This window comes from Eleginops maclovinus, chromosome 19, assembly GCF_036324505.1.
Source record: "Eleginops maclovinus isolate JMC-PN-2008 ecotype Puerto Natales chromosome 19, JC_Emac_rtc_rv5, whole genome shotgun sequence".
NCBI classification, from domain to species: Eukaryota; Metazoa; Chordata; class Actinopteri; order Perciformes; family Eleginopidae; genus Eleginops; species Eleginops maclovinus.
In genome coordinates this window covers 8,749,772-8,771,558 of record NC_086367.1, presented here as the reverse complement: position 1 = coordinate 8,771,558, position 21,787 = coordinate 8,749,772, and the positions used below count along the sequence as shown (strand labels likewise).

Below are 21,787 nucleotides of genomic sequence, written 5' to 3'. Positions count from 1 at the left end.
TAGCTTGTGTAAATGGTGTAGGATGAGTCAGTAAGAGGCAGTGATGAAAACAAAAAAAGGGCACCAACATCATATATACAGTACTGTAGGTTTTCAGTAAGGTTAACTGAAGGGCGGCATGGCCACAATGGGGAACTTATGGGAACTTGGTCTAAACTCAAGAGATTGTCTCATATGAATTGTGACAAAATAACAAAAAATAACTTTTGAATCTGAGAGCAATTGCTGCTGTTGAATTCACACCATTATACATAAAAACTTCACTCTCAAAGCACAAAAGTTCAAGATTCAAGGAAAAAATGCCCTACCAAGAGTCAATACCATCTTGATGTCTGTATGGAAAATATGATGCTTGAGCAAAGAGTTGGTTAGCTTAGCTTAGCTCAGCATAAAGGCTGAGGGGGAACAGCTAGCAGCTGTGCTACGAACTTATATAGCCAGGCTTAGCTAAAATTCTGTCCTGGTAGGTGTATTTTTTGACCATTTGAACAGAGCCAGGGTGGCTGCTTCCCCCTACTTTCATTCTTTATGCTAAAGTAAGCTAACCTCGTGGCTACAGCTTCACATTTATGGACAAGAGCAGCTTCCATTTTCCTTCTTGTTTCACAAAATGTGTAAAGAATATAAAACACTTTCACAGTCATATGACGGTATCAATATATCACAATATACAATATGTGTATAGATAGATAGATGTATATTTCTGCTTATATATTAACTTTTTTTTCTGAAAGAACATAGTAAAATAAATAAATATTATTTATTGCGTGTTGACTTGATTTACACCTTAAGCATATTGCATTATCTTCCCCTGCACACACCTCTGCTGTCCTCCTCATTAACGTCACACCAACATGTCTTGTCTGTGTGCACGTATTAACACGATTAAGTGTTTGTGTTAGCTCGATTGCAGCAAATAATATCACTTATACCCACGTCACAGAGCTGTCAGAGTCTATTGTTGTCAGAGAGCACACAGGCAGTCCGACAGGATCCAACAGCCTGTGTTAATTCCCACAATGGACACTGAACAACTACGTAGAGAGAATTGCACATGGCGGCAAACAACCAGAAATTAATTCAATTAGTATGTGTGTGTTTGCATAGTTTATCCCCCCTGTTGACATTGACATACAGTATATATGTAGTGTCTGTTATTGTATTTGCGTTCCTCACCTGCTGTGTGATGGCAAAGCCAATAACGGGGTCTCCCTCGGGGATGTCCCATGTCACCACAGCAGAGTTGGCTTTCACTGCTCCGATGGTCACATTGACAGGAGGCGACAAGCTATCTGTAAACACAGAAAGAAACAGAGAGAGAGAGAGAGAGAGAGAGAGAGAGAGAGAGAGAAACATAAGCTTGTTTTATCTTCTGCTCTAGGAAGCAAATGAGAGTATCTGCTGTTTGCAGAAATGGCCACCAGTATGGCAGGAAGCCAAATTCAGTGGTGTAAATAAATGGCTCAGCTGAATCCATTATGCAAGGTGGAATCCACAAGTATAGAAACATAAAACCATTCGTCAAAGTGTTAGAGCTGCGCTGCCCAAGGCTTAGCAGACACTGCAGTATATACAGTGGTATGCAAAAGTTTGGGCACCCCTTAGGAAAACCACTGCATCAGTTTGTCACTTGCTGAGCTTTTGAAGCAGCAACTTCATTTTAACATATGTTATACCTTATGGTAACAGAAACATCTCAGTAGTGAAATAACTTTTATTGGTCAAACAGAAACATGTTTATGTGCATTCAAACAAAAATAGGCATGTGCATAAATTTGGGCACCCCTAAGAAATAATTCCATTAATATTTAGTATTGCCTCCTTTTGCTGCAATAACGGCCTGTAGACGCCTCCTGTAGCCACAGACAAGTCCCTTAAGCCTGGCAGGTGGTATTTTGGCCCATTCTTCCACACAAAACGTCTCCAGTTCAGTCAGGTTTCTTGGCCTCCGTGCATGGACAGCCTTCTTCAAATAAATCCATACATTTTCAATGATGTTAAGGTCTGGGGACTGGGATGGCCATTCCAGAACATTGTACCTGTGCTTCTGCATGAATTCCTTGGTGGATTTTGATCGGTGCTTAGGATCATTGTCCTGCTGAAAAATCCAACCCCGGCGTAGCTTCAACTTTGTGACTGACTCTAGAACATTCTTGTCAAGAATCTCCTGGTACTGTAAGGAATTCATGTGGCCCTCAACTTTAACAAGTTTTCCAGTACCTGTGCTAGCCACACAGCCCCATAACATGATAGATCCTCCACCAAATTTTACAGTGGGCAACAAGTTCTTTTCATTGAATGCAGTGTGTTTTTTTCGCCATGCATACCTGTTCATGTTATGACCAAATAACTCAATCTTGGTCTCATCTGACCACAGTATTTTGTTCCAAAATGCTTCTGGCTTGTCCAGATGTGCTTTTGCATACCTCATGCGACTCTTCTTGTGATTAACACTCAGGAAAGGCTTTTTGCACATCACCCTTCCAATGAGCTCTTCCTGGTGCAAAGTACGCTGGATTGTGGAACGGTGAACAACTACACCATCAGCAGCCAGATGTTGTTGTAGTTCTCTGGAGGTGGTCTGTGGCTTCTCTGTGACCATTTTCACCATCCTTCGCCTGTGCCTTTCCCCTATTTTTGTCGGCCTACCACATCTTTCCTTCACACGGACTGTTCCTGTGGCCTTCCATTTCACAACTACGTTTCTGACTGTGGAGACAGACAGTTTAAACCTGTCAGATAATTTTTTGTACCCTTCTCCTAATTTATAATGTTGGATTATCTTAGCTTTCAGGTCAGTGGAGAGTTGTTTTGAGGTCCCCATCTTGCCACTCCCTAAGAAAGAACCTAGGCCAGGCACAGCCAGCTATTACCTATGTTAAATAGCCTTTTTCATGATTGGTTCCACCTGTCTTTGTAATTGAAGGTCTAATGAGCTAATCAAAGCAATTTTGTGCAGCAACCTGTCAGCTATAAATCCGTACAGGTGTTGAAATGAATGCTATTTATAAGGGTGCCCAAACTTTTGCACATCCCATTTTTTGCATTTTATTTTATTATAATAAAACTATGTAATGCTACCCTAAGAATTTTGGTCTGGAAAACACTAAAACGTCTACATCTTTGTAGGAAAACAAATGTTGTTGCTGTGATCTTCTATTATAAAGGAAAAGCAAATTGTCATGAAATCTCAGAGGGGTGCCCAAACTTTTGCATACCACTGTATAATGACAGGATCGATGCAGTCTGTGAGCCAAATAGTCTCAACATTCATATAGTTTTGAGGAATTCATAACGTTTTGAAAGTGTAAACTATGTTCAAACCTGTTTGAAAATGTATAGGATGGATTGCAATGACATTTTGTGCAGACATTCATGGTGTCCAGAAGATGAATCCCACAGACTCTGTTGATCTGCTGAAGTAAAGCCAATGCGTAGTGACACAAACATAGGTTCTTTGAAAGTCCAAACCGCTTCTTTCAGGATTTCCTCAATACTGAATAATGTTCTCTGATTTCACACAATAGAGCAGGGTATGCTTTAGGGTGTGGCAACCTTGTGAATTACTTGCTGTTTTTCTCTTTAAACTTTCGCCCTCCGATGGTCTGTTTTCACTTTATGACAGTTATTTGTAATGTTTTAGTCACCAGTGAATATCTTGTTGAGCATTTTGTGGCACGTAGCCCCACCCTCTCGTGTCACTGCTTGATCCAAAAACCAAGATGGTGATGGCTAAAACCCCAAACTTGAAATGTAACTTTGCTGTTCACAAAACAATGCGTGACAACACAGTGACTGTGTGTACTTCTTATTTAAGGTGTAGTTAATCTCTAGCACCATCAAGGAATTTGTTATTTTGACTATTAACACATATATACATACATTCAAGGTGAATCGTAATAAGTTTGGTGACCCTCAGATTCTTCCTCCAACAGTTCGATATAGTTCATGACTAAATACCTGCAATGCTTCCCATCAGTCTCAGCTGTACTTTGTGTGCAGTAATACTGAGCAAATGTGTGTTAAACTGAGATCACAAACATTGTGAACATTATACTTGTTAAGCATGTTTTTTGTTGCGAGCGGGCTTTCCGACATAAGATTTTCATTGCCAACATATACGTTGTATCTGCTGTGCATATGACCAATAAAACCTTGAAACCTTGAAACCTTGAAACCTTCCTGTTGACATCAGCAATTAGCCGCAAAGCACTGCTACAAATTGTGGCTTTCCATCACTTGCAACCGCTATCTGTCAGCCAGTCAGTATAAATGTGCTTCAGTTACCACCAACTCTCTGAAGACGCTAATTGTTCCACTGTTACTATGTGCGGCTATTGAAACTGATCTTTGTGTATTGGACTGCTTTAGCAATGAGGCTCATTTGCATAGAAATTGGCCAATTTTGACAACCGAGACGCTATTTGCTTGTCAGCGCAGTTAGGGGAGCATTTCACCCTTTGCTGGTGCTAAGAGAGTTACACGGTTTGTTTTTGTTTTAAATGTGCACGTTTAATAGTTACAAAGGCTGTAAAAAACGTTGTCTGCATTCCCCTCTTATCTTTTTTGATATTCACCACACACCTTAGACGGTCAAAATGTTTCATTCAGCATTGATTTTTAATGACAACGTTTTAATATTAAAAATAAATGAAAATCTAAAAGTCAGAACACCTCAAATCATCTGGAACAAGAAGAGAGTAATCAAGGCTTTTGTTCTGTCTTTAAAAACTTGTCTTCGTGAACTTTCTTTATGGCTACCGATATTTAAAACTATTTAAACAATCTCTCAATTTTGCACTTGGATTGTACTCCCAAAACCCATGTGATCATTGTTGCAGTATTTTAAGGGTATCTTTTCAATGCCAAACAAAATAAAACATGTTTCTTGTACAAAGTGCAGAACTTTGCCAAGGTCAATGGTGCATTCAAGTACTCCTCTGAGATTCCACATTAATCAAAGTGAAAAACAATTCATCTTTCCACCACCTGATTTGGTCTTACTTCCAAACTAATTGGGTATTTTACTTTGGCCCATGCTTCACCTTTCCATCAAGTTTCATTACAATTTGGCGAGGTCTTTTTCAGTATTTCAGCTAACAAAACAAACAACAGATCTGAGACAAATACATAACCTCCTGGTTGTGAACAATAATGATGCCCAAAAACCATAAGAGGAGAAGATAAATAAAAACTCTGCGCGCATACCAAACTCTTTTCTCTCATTAAAACTGTTTGATCATGACTGAACAGAATGAAGGTCAACGGGAAGTCCTCATTACATTCTGAAGAGTCCATTGACCTGTTTCAATATTTTTGAAAGATGTTGTATTCTAAAACTGAATGAAACACAAGTATGATTCAATGATAACAGAAGGCAAGGTCATGGGCTACAAGACTTTACAATAATGACTTGGCTCATTTTCTAATGAAGTGTTTGTGTGTGTCTGTGTGCAGTGGCCTGCGCTGTTACACAATAGGATTATAATTAATGTACGTGTTTTTTGGGGGTTTATTTGCAGACCTTCAAAGTGCCTGCAGGAGTGAAGACCCGATCCATTTGTTTCCAAATTAGTTAAATGGATCTTTCCTATTTATTTATTTTCTCTTCAAACTATTTTAAGCTTAAACTGTGCTAACCATAATGGATATTATAACTGACTTCACTGTCTTGCTTTACAGGTTTAACAATATGATGTGGCTCCATATTTTATGATGCAAATACAAAAACATTAGGATCTTGGAACTACATATGAAATACAATTAAACCAATTGAGTGTAAATCGAATCAGTTATGACTTCCAAAGTGCACTCTTTGTTTTCATTTAGATGTAATTAGTCGTTATGCCTAAGGGTCTTATTAAAAATATCTACACTGTGACCTGTCCAGAGGTCTGAACTTCTGCCTGGAAAAGAAAGACCAGGAAATATCAATGGGTCATTAAAATCAGTGGATGTAAAAATGCTGTATGCAAAGTGGGATTAGTGTCCAACTAAGTATTTTTCAGTATGTTCAGACATGCATTTTCTCCTGTTGTCTGATTCAGGACATTCTTAACGAGACCTTTGTTATTCATTTTATATATTTTTTAAGTTATCAGTTAAAGCGCTTATTTTATGAACGCACTCTATTGCAGAGTTAGAGGAGAAGACTACAGATGGTAAGACAAACACAGACAAGCAGAAGGAAAAACATCCGAAATACACAATATGGTGTTTATTTAATACTCTGAGCCAGAGGTCTAACACTTAAGTCCACCAAATTATGAAGTTTTATTCCTATCTTTTCTGTAGGTTTTTATTAAAGGGGGTTCATACATTTTGTATCAAATATTTTATTTCTAAAATCAAGTAAAACGAGATCTAAAATATGCTCTGTAAAATAATTTGAATACATTTTAAACAAAACTGATTCCTGTCGCAGAAGTGTATGCACGTTAGCAACAGTCTAATAAGATATTTCCTCATTTAAACACAACATTTAAAAAACCTTGGCAGACAAAAAGTAAATTCTTATGGTGATTATGTTAACCTTTTTCACCCTGTGTCTTCACCTACAGTGATTTTTTGCGTTGCTAGGAGATGTTTGCAACCTTCAGAAAGAGCCATACTGGCGGACATCAGTTCTCATGAATTACTGTGGCCTTTTGGGATTGATTAATATTTGTAATGGGAAGCAGAACTGAGAGAGATGAATGGAGAGGAGGAGAATTGGTCACTCTCAGTGACGCCGCTCTTCTGTCTTTAATGGGATATAAATCTAATTTAGCCCACCAAATGCAGTCAATGAGTTATTGAATAGGTTAACACTCACTTGTCCTTCGACGGGTACAAATCACACAGCTGGTAATTACAGGATGATGAGCTGCTTCAGCACTTATACTGACATACTGTACATTCGGAGACAGAGCAGGCCTGTGTTACAGCTCCACCCTCCTGCCGCTGACACTTTGATGAATGGCCTGACTAACAGCAGAATACAGGTTGAAGACCTGCGGCATCTCTTCATCAGCGGGGACTCTGATGTTTGATGTAGCTTTGCTTTGTTTATGGTTTCCCAAGAATCCTTAGGGGCCGCTGTCTTGGATGAGGGGCTGAAGAACTCACAAATCAAGCTCAGTATGTGTGTTAGTCCTTGCTCACTGGCTGTGTCTCTCTCAAGCACTAACTCTGCTCTCTAAACACACAGTGATAGTTAACATTTAGCTCCTAATGCCCCACAGGGAATACATTAATTTCTGTGGCTGACACAGAACGTTGCTCTGTTAGCACATTCGTAATGCTCCTCATAATTGCAAATATCTATGTTGTCTTTTTCCTCTTTCAGATCAAAAAGCACCACATTGGCTACTCCAGTGATGTACTATAGCACTTACATGTTTGGAGACATGTGAATTCCAGAAAAAAAAGAAAATTGATAAAAGAAATCAAAAATTGATGCGTCAGGAGCTGAGATGTGTTGACTTTTTGATATTGCCTTCACACCAGCAGTTTGGTATATTGGCTCTGGTACAAGGAAAAAGAATATACAAGTGTTCCTATACATTTTATTACAAATGAACCAAGGGGTCCTACAATGGTCACTGCTTGGGCAGTTTTAATGATGTCTCTACATGAAACCATGTAAGGAAAAGTAATTCTGGGGACTGAGTCAGTCAAAAGTCAATCAGACGATCATTGCACTGCAATTGTATGAAAAGTAGCGTGTAGGTAGGATAAAACACATTTTCTCTATTATTACAATGAAGTGATGACTGTGCTCACCACAGTTGGGCAAGTAACACATTAATTGAAACCTGTAATCAATTATTGCTCATTCAAAAAGTAAAATTACTGATAACTCGCAGTGAATGTCTTGTGTCATATTACAATATTTGCAGTTTTGGAATTATTAGGAAGTACAGCAGCTGTCCATCATATGGAAAGTTGGTGGTTGGATCCTCAGACCCTGCAGTAAACATGTCCAAGTGTCTTTGAACAAGATACTTAACCACCAATGGCCAACAGTGTGTGAATGTCAGTTTCCCTGAGCAGGTAGCACCTCGGGTTGCAGCCTCATACATTTACAACACTCTGTGTTAGGTCAATCCATCTGTTCCCCTAACAGCTTTCTTGTCAAATAGGCAAACAAACTATCACTTCCCCTACCCAAGTTTGGGTCAAGCTCAACATACACAGGATCCCATACTATCCATAATTCAACTCAATTGTCTTTAAACTCCATTCCCCCTGTTTGTAGCACAGGCTGTTATCCAATCCCAGATCGGGCCTGGAGGTTTTCCAAAGCTCCTGCAGAGCAACAGACTATTCTATAAAACTTTTATAGGCTTACAAATATTCTGTCTCGACCTGTTCGTGGATCTTTATTTGAAGTGAAGCTTTAATGAAGAAGAAGAAGAAGAAGAAATGAAAGCTGATGTTGACTTTTAACATGACCCCCCCCCCCCCCCGCCTTTGCCTGACGTCTTTTTAAATCCTATAACTTTGCACAGATCTGTTTAGTCTTTAACAAAGCCTCAAAACTTCTAAGTAAGTACTTTCTCTCTGCTCCTTACAATGAAGCAGCCTGTTGCAAAGCCCCTTTGAAATGAGATCTTTTCCATCTTAAAATAATTATATTTATCCTTAGCAGTCTTCTAAACAAAGTGAAGTGATCTCCTTGATTGTGCTTACGTCCCGCAGCTCCTGGTCACTTCTGTCTGTCTTTGTCCGTCTCCTCTCCCACCGCATGGCCGCTGAGGGACAACTAGAGCGGACGCTGGCTGTGACCGCAATCCTTGAATATCCACATGACATAAGAGCCAGCTCTAATGAAACACCAGACAGATGTCTCTATAAACTCTCACTGACGTAGCAAACAGTCTGCCTCACCCCGAGAGATGGGGGTGACTTTGAGCCCTGACGGGTGTCCCAGGTGTGTGAGTGTGTGTGTGACTTTGGTAGCGCAATGATGATCAGAGTGACGGCTAATTGTCTGTCCCATGCTGAGGGAGGGTGAAGGGTGACAGCTCCTTAATATCCCTGTTCATTAGAGAGCACACCAGGAGTGACTGTATACAGTCAAGGAGAGCTGCTGTTTCACCACCACACACACACACACACACACACACACACACACAGTCCCGGTCCATGAAGCCTATCATTATTTAACGAACGTTCCCTTCATCTCTCTGACCTCAGAGAGACAGGATCATTCCTCCCACACCTCTTCCTCCAGGCCCGCTGCCAGCCCACCTTCCTGTCTGTCTCCTTTCTGCAGGACGTTCAATGTTTGCTGACAGCCAGCTCCTCCTATATGCTTTGTATATTTAAAAGTAATCACAATCTCGACAGAATTGAGTTGACATGAATGCGAATCGAAATACCAGAAGATTGTATAAATACCAGGAACGGATGGTTTGCTTTGTATGGTATGAATGGAGTGAAGGAAGGGATGAATTAAGCGATGGCATAGCCTCAGAGCGGGGATGGATTGTATGTGTTTTTCTCCTCTAAATAATTATCAGGTAAAAAGCATACAGCATACACATGGCTGTTTCATCAATGTGTCTGTACAGAACAGATTTCGATCCACTCCAAAATCGAATATGTTCTCCCCTGGCCCGTCCCACACCGTTCTACAAGTTTCATTAAATGGTGCCACTAGTTCTTTTAGTTTAAATCTGATTCAATTAGAATATTATTATTTTTAAACCTGGTTTTTGATTCAGGGTCATTGCGACAGATTTGAACAGATTATGGATCACCAAAGGACAACATAAACTGAACATATAAGGTCCTTGATTTTGCTGTTTCCTATTACCTTCACTACAATAGCCTATCTTTGCAGTGTTCTATGTAGTAACATAAAAACAATTTAAACTGATCCTGTTCTCTAAAAAAGGCCACAGTTGGGAAAGTAGATGTACAAAAGAACATTGCTTCAACTTACTGGGACATTGGAACAGAGCACAGCTATCGGGAATGTTTTTAGCAACACCTGTGCTTTTCCTAATTCAAAATGTCTATTGTAAAAAGGCCAATATAATTGAGCTTTTAGTTAAGTTGAACAACTACTGCCCCTACTGTGGATATTTAGAAATCTTTGAATGTTCAGTATACAAGAGCAACCTGTGCAGCTGAACTCAGGTAGGACCTGAGCTAACTACAACTGTCTGATTCACTGAAACCCGAGCAGACAGCCGGCTCTTTTAGACTGATCATAAAAGCTAGCAGGGTAGTGTTACAGCTTCCACCTGCTCCTGTGGGGACTGACTTGTACCACCTTATTACAGTGCTGCAAAACTTTGATGTGTCTCTGTGAGTCAGGCCTCTGGGCCGGCTCTGCTCCCTGGGATGCTAATGAGCTGGGTTGTACGCTTGTGAACTAACATGAGATTGGTCCGTTAGCTTCATCATATTGCTTCATATATTATTGTTACCTTGCAGTGTAGAAGCAGGCACTGGCCCCGGGTGTTTGTTACTTCCTGCTCCTTTATTTGAATCCCTTTGGGGATCGCTTTGCAGCTACTAATTCACGTTTAGCATCTTAAACCACTTTAGCTAATTTCAGGGCTAAAAGTAAGTAAACAGTCACTTCTTATGGAAGGTGTGATAACCAGCAGGTGGTGGCGAATACAGTGCACTTTGTAGGGGGAAAACATTAAACTTCATGTGGCAGCTGTAATGGCTAGAAAGTGCAGGGCCACTGGGGACTTAGCGGCTATAAATTATCACATGTTGATTAACACGTTGAAGTCTAGTGACGACGGAGGGGGAATTACAATCGCTTGCTGCTTGTTTCACACACTAACATGCCATTCAGAGCATGTGTGAGCTGCAGTCACACTGTGCTCTACAGGGTTAGCTGGTAGAAACGCCAGCGTCCCCTCATCCATAGCAAATGTGCTATGATAGAGCCATCATGATTTTGTGCTGATCTGCAGTTTGCCCTTGCATGTGTTGGAGCACACATTGGCAGGGTGTAGTCCTTGTGGATAGGCATACACACAGAAGTTAGGAAGATCACAGTGTGACACGATCATGAGGCGTTAATGTGTCTAATTTATTAGCTAAGACATCTGGTGAATCATGCAGAAGTGCTATCTGACACGTGTGTGCTCATCAGAGCCACACTGTTACGCTGCGTTATGTTTCTTCATAATTACTTTATAATGCCTTTATCATAAGAAACTGCATACAGTTTCACAACCCCTCCATCTCTTTTCTATATTGGAAATGTTACGTAACCAAAAAAGGAAGCTCCTCCATGAATATGATATGATATTTTTTCTTCTTGCTTTTGTTCTTTGTCCTGCCTTGTAGCTGTTGGATCTGTATTCACTGCCTCCTTTTCAGAGGAAATCCATCTTTACAGGATTCTTGTATTGTATTTTTCTGACTGTAATGGACATTTGTTGCTAATCCTCCCCCTCACATGCACCGTCTCTGTCTGTCTCTCCAAAGCTCCTCGCTATTTCTTTTACAACAGCTACTGCACTTTTGGCAGCTCCTCCATAGCCTGGCGTGCAAAGCTCTCCGCCTTTAAGTGACACTTCAGTGGGAATCTGGGTGGAGATGGGTGAAAAGGGAAGACAGTCGCTTTGCCGTGAAACGCTCATGTACTATTCTGCTATTGATTAGCCTCACACACGCACACTGGCTGCTGATCAGCTGGTTTACAATGTGGACACTTTAAAAAAGTAAAAAGGCTAGATTATCGACATATATAGATGATGATTTTGATTTATTTACTGTAGGATAAAGTCATATCCTTTAACAGCCTGTTGGTGTGTGTTGGAGGCTGCATGTTCTGCCCCTATACACAGCACAGCTAAGTACTGACAAAAATAACTCTGGAGGGGCTTTCTTATTTGTTGAATAAATGAGTTATTTACTCATAGGAAATTAATGTTCCTACCCCGCTAGCCACGAGAAGGCTGACGTGGGGAGTGGGACATTAAAAAACAGACTCTTTCTCCCTCTCTTTCCATCAGATGGCACAAACACGCACGCACGCACACACGCACCTTTGTTTTCTAATTAAATGTCAAAAGGCAGGATATGAAAATCAATGCAGCATTGTGTGCAGAGAAAATGCTTGCCAGCTACTTCAAAAAAGCTAAAGGATCACTGAGAGGTTGATTATTTGACGAACCCACTGCTAATAAAATCTCAATTCAGATGGGAGGGGGCTGATGATGCCCACAGCTTGATATAAGGCTATGAATATGAAATTAGCGCTTGATACATAACTGTCCTCTTTTTTCGGTCTTTTAGCCTATGACTTACTGCTTCTTTCTCTGTGTGGATACGAGCACAGCTGGTAAAGTAACGCCTACAGAAGCTGCCTGGGAGGATTGGTGTCACAGGCAGATGGGGGGGGGGACAAATCTTGCTATGGTTCCTCCACGTTTCACGCTCTCCCTCTCTCTTAGGGTTTTTCTTTCTCTCCTGTGGCTTTTTCTCCTTTTAGCATTTGCTCATTTTTCTCTTTATCCAACAGTGTGTCTCCATAGCAAGCATCCCCCAGAGTAGAACACATGCTGTGTGACTGACTGCTGCCCCCCCATCCCAAACCAGACTTGCCAGCTCCAGGCACAGAGGTCGATCATGGGAAACTGACTGACACACCCATATTACATTTACTCAAGCATGAAATAAATAATTCAGACTATCTGTGCCAAACAACATGGAAGAACAGGAGACAACACTTTTAAAAGAAGGAGACAGAGCACAAGTTTCTGCATGTTAGTGGTGCAGGTAAGCTTAAACTGTGCCACAGACTGTAAAACACAACATCTGGGCATCCATTACTCCCCCTCAGGATTTGACTGCTTTGTAGCAAATAAAAACAGGCTTGAATATCTACAGTTTGTGTGGCCTTTTCCCTTCCTTTCTCTGTTGCAACTTCTGCTGAGAACAAGGACTGTAACTCTACATTAACACTAATGCTACCGTTTGTAAATTCTTCATTACATCAGAGTACATATATTTTAGAACTGGTTTTATACATATGATAATAAAATAATGCTTCTTAACTTCGTGAAAAATTCTATCCCTCATGTAACCATTCCAGTGTCTGTTGAATTCCGACACAGAGAAAAAAATGTCAGTAGTTTATAGAATACAATTAAAAACAATTATAATAATTGAACTCAAACACATACTGTGTCTATAAAAATAAAACAAGAGAAAATGATAATGCTGAAGTTGTCTCTTAATTTTTTCCACGGCTGTATATGTATTTTGTGCCTCCACTGTGACATGTTTACATGATTTAACAGTTCAAAAAGCTCTTTATTTTTTCTCATACTGCCTGTGCTGCAGTACCTCTTTTCACCCTCTGTCTGAAACCAGAGCCCCTTAGCCTATAGGTGACAGCAACACATCCCGGTACTTTTCCTCTACATAAGGCCATGCCATTCTGGGTTAAAAACACTCACTGTCATTTGAATGGCGAAGAAACTCTCGATGTATCTATTTTTGAGGCACAATATACACAACTTAGTATTTAGGCATGATGACACTATTACAGTGTTAATTTCGTAAACGAAAACTATGACGAAAAATGTTCGTCAACAACCTTTTTTACATGACTAAGACGAGACGATGATGAGCTAAAAATAGATTTTCATAATAAAACTATGACAAAATCTATATTTTGCTATATATTTTTGGTTGAATTAGTTGGCATTCTGGGAATCTGCACACGTCACCCACATTCCTCAGCTACAAGTGATGATGTCCAAACAGTGAGAAAATAACAAGATGATGGCTTCAGCGCAAAAAGGCTTTGGTCGGAAAAAAAGACTAGATATATGGACGCACTTTATTTATGAAAGGAAGACACACTGCACGCTTACTGCGGGAGAAGGAGAGACAACATGTGGCTACAAATTAGAAGAATACGACCAACCTGAAGAGACACTTGAAATTGGGCTGGAAATTGCAAAAATTATCCACTCGCACTGCAATTAGTTAGCAATTAAGATTACACTGCAATTAGTTGTTTTTTTAAGATGACACAGCAATTTATTTGGAAGATAATTGTGTATGGTTTCTTATCTCAAAAAATAAATCAATCATAATAGCGCCCCTTACAACAACAACAACAACCCCACCAGCATCTCTACATATATTTATATCACTGATTCCCTCCAAACAACAGTTTAGACCTCTCTCCACCTGCATGCGTTCAGATGTGACTCTAGACAGACGACAGGCTGCGTCAGCGAGCTCCCGCTGCTACGTCAGTGTTTTGGCAATGCCATCTCTATCTCCCAAAGGCCGGGGGTCCAGATGATCGCTCCAATCTGTCCTCTAATGTCTGTTTCATTCCAATTTCAGAATAGAAAGAGACATTGTTACATGGTTAAAGAAAAGCTTCCAAGTGAAATCATATAAAAAAGCATTTTCAAAGAGAAAATAAATCTAGACTATTCTCTTTTATGTTTCTTGCTCCTGCTGTTTGATCTTAATCTTGCTAGCAGATTGCAAAAGCTTTAGAATATATGAGACTCGCTATCAAACACAAGGCCATCGCGCTATTCATCTGTGTCTAAGTCAGTGGCTTTAGAAGAGGGTAAAGGGGTGCCAGAAGAAAGAGCAGCAGCCGAGTTGTGTTGATACAAACACCCAGCAGTATAGGTACTAATGGAAAAGCACTTTGACAGGGTTATCAAAAATGACTTTCATTTAATTCAGGTTGAAAGGTGACTATCAAAAGAGAACAGATAAAGAAAGATTCTGTGAACAGCTCTGACACAACAACAACAACAGCCAAGCTTTGGGGGAGGACAAACCTCTCAAACATTTCTTTACTTGTTTGTCCTCCAGCCCGGATTCTTTGTTCCACAAATAAAACGTCTCTGTCACATCAGGCTTGTTAGTTAGTAATGGCTTTGTTTTTATATTCCTAGACGTGTTGTGTATTAAATCATATTAGACACACTATTGTTGACAACACTGTCTGTACATACTGCCTAAAAAACACACACCAAGAGCAGTACTGTGGTGTGGTTGTGGTGTAAAGCAAACAAAACAACCATAGGATATTAGGATAGCATAAGTGATTCCAGCATTTCTAAAGCTAAACTATTGTACTAAACATTTCTTCAACTGATCTGCAAATATGTGGTGTGGGTATTTTCCTTGATTTATATTTCAAAAACTGTTACAAATACTCTGCTCGTATTTGAATCTGTGTATTTTGTCAGTTCATTTTCCTATTAAATGGCCTATATTATGCTTTTCAGGGTTTCCCTTTTCTGTAGACTGTTATATAGGTTTTTTGCACATGTTAATGGTCTGCAAAGGTTGTAGTCCCAAAGTTCACTCCAGAGGGTTACTTATGTGACATAGTGACATCACTTTGACACTCACAATTCTATTGGCTAATGCTCCAACACATTGCAGTGTTAGTATGTAAATAAAGTATAAACATGACTGACATGCAACCATTTGTCTTTATTCTCTTCACTCCTGAATCAATATACAGGTGTGAAAGAAATAGCTAGGCAAACCTCGACATTTTCTGGTGTACAGAGGAACACAAATCGTATTGGTCGTTGGATATTGATGTTTTTGTATGCTACCATTATTCAAAAAACATGGGACAGGAAGCCATGATTGACTGTAATACTTATATTTAATGCATGATTCATGATGTTATTGACAGAAGGTCAGATAATCTGTCCTTTCAAAGTTATTTAAACCTGTTGCTTTAATTTCTTCTTTATTTATTTTGTTAGGAATTTGTTTTGTTTTGGGATGACACAATAGCAAAGGTCCATTGAACATTAAAATGGCCAACTGTTGGTGTAGTAACAAAGACCTTTCATTACAAGTTAAAACAAAGATTGAATGTGATGGGTGCAAGCCCTCCGGCATGTTTAGACTGGACCCCAGTTTACTTTGGTGACAGCTTGCCAAAGTCTGTTTATGTCTTATTGAGAAAAATATGATAAAAATAGCCCTGCAACATAAAGTTACTAACCCAAATGGTTTTCCAGCATTGCTGCATAATATTTCAACATTAAGAAGACATTTCCTCCCAAAGCCCCCAAAGATGTGATGCAACATACTAAGAAGGAAAATGCATCGATAGTGTTGTCGCTGTGATTAGCCTCCGAAAAAGAAAAAAGAAAGCAGTAGAGTGCCTTTAAATATACAGCTAACAAGATAACAAGAAATAATTACAAATAGCTAATGTGCTCACACGATCCACTACAGAAAAAGTAATGAACAGATAATGACATGCACACAAACTGTTTTCCTTGTGTCCCTATGAATGCATGCAGGCACTCACAGACACACACCTTTATGTGCCCTGTTAGAGTCGCTGTTCAAATAGGAGGCTGCGCCACACACCCAGCAAGTCTTAAGGACACACATTTAAAACAAAAGGGCTGCAGCGATGCATTTAGAGGATTAAAAACGATTCAAAGTGTACGATAAGGCTAATGACAACTTTGTTATGGAACATGAACACAAGCTCTTCTTATCTTCTGACAATGATGATGATATTTGTGCTGAGTAATGATCAACCATCTCACTTAATGTATGGAATGAAACTGCCTTCAAAAACCCAAAGGCATTTAAAAAAATAAAGAATGTATTGTGCTGTGTCTACCAATCAATCCCAACCCTATAACATAAAGCAGGATCTGTAGTGTGTGTGAAAAATGGCACAAAGAAACTCATGAATTCCTTTTGATTTGGTCTTTTTCTGCATTTCTTTGACTGACTGGATGTCTGCTGAGGGATATTCATTGTGAATCTGTTTTGTGTTTGATGGTAATTTGGTGTCAGAGAGGAGAAGATGGGTAGATTTTACAAACTTTGGCAATCACAGCCGAGGCCTATAACTCTTTTCTATAGATGCTACATTGACTTACGCTTGACACATAATATACTGGTACTCACAGGGAATTTATCACCTGGCAGACGGTTGCTAAATTGCCCTACATATTTTTTGTTCACAGCATAAGAGATAACCCCTGAGCTCTTGAAAGATTTCCTCATTCATAAGTGCTTCTCAGTCTGGACTATTTCCAGCGCTTGCATCACTGTACAATTTGTTGATTGATTAATTGATTTCCTTTTCTTTCTTAAAACTCAGGGACTGGGGAAAATTGCCTGTGACTATTTATGGCCTCATTTGGGTGAATGTGTTATAAAGTCGATTTACATTTTATATTGAAACATTATCATTCTTTTCCTGGGATCAACTGACTGTTTATGACTCACTATAAACACAGAAGCATTAAAGACGTCACCGTAGTGTACATTTTTATGTTGCCGTGGTGCGCACTCACTCTGTCCTGCCGCCTTGACATCGATCCGGCCTGCTATTCCCGCTGCATTTGTCTGACTGAGGCTTAAAATACACAGCGAGACAAAAACTTGAATCGACTTCACTTGTATTTTCAAAAGTAAAACTCAGTTACACTTCAGTCTGCAACCTTTCGAAGCGCTCACACAAACATTCAGACTCACTGGGTATCAACCTTAAGGAGCATTTAGGAACTGCTCCGGAGCTTTCCACATGGACTCCATCAGCAGACATGTGGGAGATAACATATGCGTATATGTTTTTCTAGGCACTGCATCTTGGCCATGTTCTGCCTTTATTAGAAACAGTCGAGGAATGAAAGGAAACAAAGGTATTGATTTACAGCCTTTATTGCTGCAGGCAGACCAATGTTGCAATACTATTGTGTCTTCATCAGAGTCTAAATGAACAAAGACTCAAGGTAAACACTTTATAGGCAGCTTAGCAGTGCAAAACTCCTCATTGTAGTTGGTTGAGCAGGATCGGATTCCAATCAGAAGCTCAAGCTCCGGATCAGATTGTTAATGGAACTCAAAATGATTATACTTTATTTCAAGACCACTTTTATAACCAGCATAAAAACATTAATGGTGGACAGCGCAGTTGTAAGATGACATTACGTCCAGTTCCTCTCTTGTGAACTGGACACAACATTGTACATTTATATTATATTGTATTTAATATTCCATTTCATTGCACTACTTGTACATCTGTATATTTCCTATTTTTATTTCTAATTATTTGTTATGCTTCATATTGGATTTTTCTGCTGCAACGATGAATAAAGTATTTCTGATTCTGATAAGGGCCTACAGTATTTATTGTTGCTCTATAGTTATCACGCCACTTATAAAGCATCTATAAGTGGTGTATAAACAGGTAATGCTTGATAACATAATTGCAATCATATAATGATATCCTCGCATTAAATGATTGATACTTATTGACATTATTATTTAAAATGCACAGTAAGGAAATATGAAAGCAATATAAACTCACAATGTTGTGTTACGAATTATTTATGAAGAGTGCAAAATTGACATTTGAAATAAAGTGTTACTAATGAAATAGTATGGTTAAAATATTGCATTTAAAGAAAGAAAGATATCTAGTCTTGTCTACTTAAGTCCTACTTAATAAAGAAGAGGACAAACAATCTTAATATGTCATAGTCCCAGTGCCAGAATCCATTCCACACATCCCGCAGGCTACCAGTAGAAATGCTGAGGGGCTAATGTGTGTGTTTGTGTGTATATGTGTGTGTGTGTAAGAGAGAAGAGCAGCTCAGTCAGTGGGAAGGTGGAGAAGTGGGTGGATGTCAAAGCCAACCAGAGGCTCATTTTTACCGCATGAGTAAAGTGTGGCACTCCATCGCAGTGAGTGGTCAGAGTGGTGTGTGTAGTTTGTGCAGCAAAAAGCATGCTCTACAGATTCACTGGTACTGTATATGTCAGATACACACACACAAACAGGCACAGCAGCATGCATCAGTGGCAATTTCATTGATCTGTGTGAGAGGACCACTGTTGCTCCTTACTCACCCAATCATGTGTTTCTAATGGCCAGCGGCAGTTCATTACACTCACATTTGGACTAAAAATGTCTTTCCAAATGATCAGTAATCTGAAATTGTTGCATGATTCTCATGTTCACACAGAAAACTGATTGTGCTAATACAGTATACAAGTCAACAATAGGCTTGGAAATATGTGTTGGCTGCCTTCTTTGTCATTTTTGGTCGACCACGATTTTTTAATCCACAATTTTTTATGTTTTTGTTCATGCTGAATGGCACATCTTTGTATGAGGACATCTCTGGTTAACACACAATTTGAAGTGGTCTACTAATCGATTATTTGATCAAATATTAGAATACTAAGAATTCCTTTAGTTGATCTTACTGTGCAGCAGTTTATAGTACCTGCCTGAAATGAGATTCAAAGGTCAGCCTTGCTCACACACACACACACACACACACACACACACACACACACACACACACACACACACACACACACACGCAGACGCAGACACAGAGACAAACACACACACACACACACACACACACACACACACACACACACACACACACACACACACACACACACACACACACACACACACACACACACACACACACACACACACACACACACACAAGACAACACATACCAACTGTCGTAGATCTTGCAGATGTGAATTGTTAAAAATCCTTGGATAACAACACATAAATGCATCCAGTACCATGACAACACAACCAGCCCTTCTTTAAGCACAACAGACTACGCAACGTCTCGCAACAACACAGGCTGAAATCATATACAGCTGCATGTACAGACAGCAGCATTTCCCACACATGCATATGTGGGAATCCCACGGTTCTTTTTTAAACAGCACACAGGCTCCAAAAATAAAAATGCAAGGAAACATCCGTCTGTGAGATAATTACACATGAACAGAAACTTACCTGCTGTGACTCGAGAGACGCAGAGACAGCTGAGGACGAGTGGGAACAAAAAGCTCTCCATCTTTCTAACGCTCCCATTTACTCTGGCCGGGGGAGCTGCTGTGTTAACCGCCGAACTGCTGTGCCGTCGTTGTTGCTGCTCGGCGTTCACATCAGTTCATGCGTATCGTCTCGACTGGGAAGGCAAAGGGAACGGCTGGTCTGCTGTTTTCAGCACCTCTGCCCATTCAACAGCTTCCTCCGTCCCCCGAGCCACGCGGAACCAGCCAGCGAGTCATTCTGATCATAGAGTGCTCTCGAGACTGCTGCCGTTCAGATGCTTCGGTGTTCCAACTGTGCTCCCTAAAAAACCCTCCCCGGTCTGCTGCTGGTGATGCTGGAGGTGGTGCTCTGCTCGGCTGCAGAGGGAGTGAAACGTGCTGGCTTTGTATATGAGCGTCTGGACCTGCCTGCCTGTCACACACTGAGGGAGGCTGCAGGACACTCAGGACTACGAGGCTTAATAATTCATGCAGTAACAAAAAAATAATTTAAAAAATGCTTTACTTGTTACCTGGATTCCATTGTTTGCTATTGTAACAGCCTACTTTGTTCACCCTATTTCACAATCATCTAGTGTGCAGACTTATTCCATGCCTCCGACACTGAGTCCACTTAACAAAATGCAAACCGAAAAAAGCCCTCTCCTTCGATCGACTACTTCCTCCTTCAGTGCTTTATTTTCCCACTTGGTAAACCACTATACTCTGAATTATTGCTGCCCACTCAGCAATTAAATATGCATAAAGCTGGCCCACGCAAACGGTCGCCTGCGCAAACACAACGTCCCCGTGGCGCCGCTTTCAAGCGCTTCTTCCACTTCAGGAACAAACAAGTGCCTCTTGACTTCACCACTGAGTTGACCCACTCTTCCCGCTCACACTGTTTTCAGAGAGGCGCATAATGAAACGAGTACAAAAGTGGATAAAGTCTGCATACTGTACCTGGTGTTTTTTCCTGCAGCGCGCTGTGTACTTTCCTGCAGCTTTCCCGGGATAAGTGGGAGTGTCAGTCCCGATGCTGGATAGACCCGCGCTGTCCCCTAGCTGTGTCCCCAAGAAGTGTTTTTCTTACCCCGCTGTGCACCTCGATAGCTCTGACGTGCTTCAGAGGGACGCTGTTGGTGGTTGGAAGTGGAGAGGTTATTGTGCTGTTTTTGTGTGTGCATGCTTCATTCTCCTGTAGGCTACTGCTGCTCTCACCCTCCATCTCTCTCTGTGTGTGTGTGTGTGTGTGTGTGTGTGTGTGTGTGTGTGTGTGTGTGTGTGTGTGTGTGTGTGTGTGAGGAAGAGGGGGTGTATGTACTGTACCAAACACCAAAGATGGGGAAATAGAAAGGGAGAAGATATTTAGGTTACACTATAGAGAAAATGCAGGATCTCACTGAGGATCAATATATTGGCACTGACTGCTTTTTCTAACAGAGATGAACTGCGTGACATTTCCAAAGTACAATCCAGCATTTTGGGAGAGTCTGTGAGCCCTAAGCAAAGAAGTCCTGTCTTTTATTCTTTTGGTTCTGATGAATTTCCAGAGACACAAGACAGCTGATCTACACATAGAACACAAACCCAGATCTAATCATCAAACCTCATCTGCATCATCAAAAGCCTGTTTCACCCTGCAACCTGAAACTATGAAGACATTACCCAGAGGAACTGTACAGTGGGGCAAAAAAGTATTTAGTCAGCCACCAATTGTGCAAGTTCTCCCATTTAAAAAGATGAGAGAGGCCTGTAATTTTTATCATAGGTATACCTCAACTATGAGAGACAGAATGAGAAAAAAAAATCCAGAAAATCACATTTTAGGATTTTTAAAGAATTTATTTTCAAATTATTGTGGAAAATAAGTATTTGGTCAATAACAAAAGTTCATCTCAATACTTTGTTATATACCCTTTGTTGGCAATGACAGAGGTCAAACGTTTTCTGTAAGTCTTCACAAGGTTTTCACACACTGTTGCT

The 21,787-nt window shown here is 40.2% G+C and overlaps 1 protein-coding gene across 2 annotated transcripts in view; it reads right to left on the bottom strand.

The window, feature by feature from the left end:
- The window catches only part of fndc5a (fibronectin type III domain containing 5a), a 34,729-nt gene extending 14,619 nt beyond the window's left edge, over positions 1-20,110 (bottom strand). For both annotated transcript variants that reach the window (XR_010167990.1, XM_063908191.1), the window contains exons 1-2: positions 19,782-20,110; positions 1,177-1,292 (exon numbers count right to left, since the gene is read on the bottom strand). Coding sequence is in view for 1 of the 2 variants with exons in the window: in XM_063908191.1 (XP_063764261.1) it covers positions 1,177-1,292; positions 19,782-19,842 (177 nt within the window). In the remaining variant the exon portion in view is untranslated. The remainder of the gene's footprint in view (positions 1-1,176; positions 1,293-19,781) is intronic.
- Positions 20,111-21,787: the final 1,677 nt, after the last annotated feature.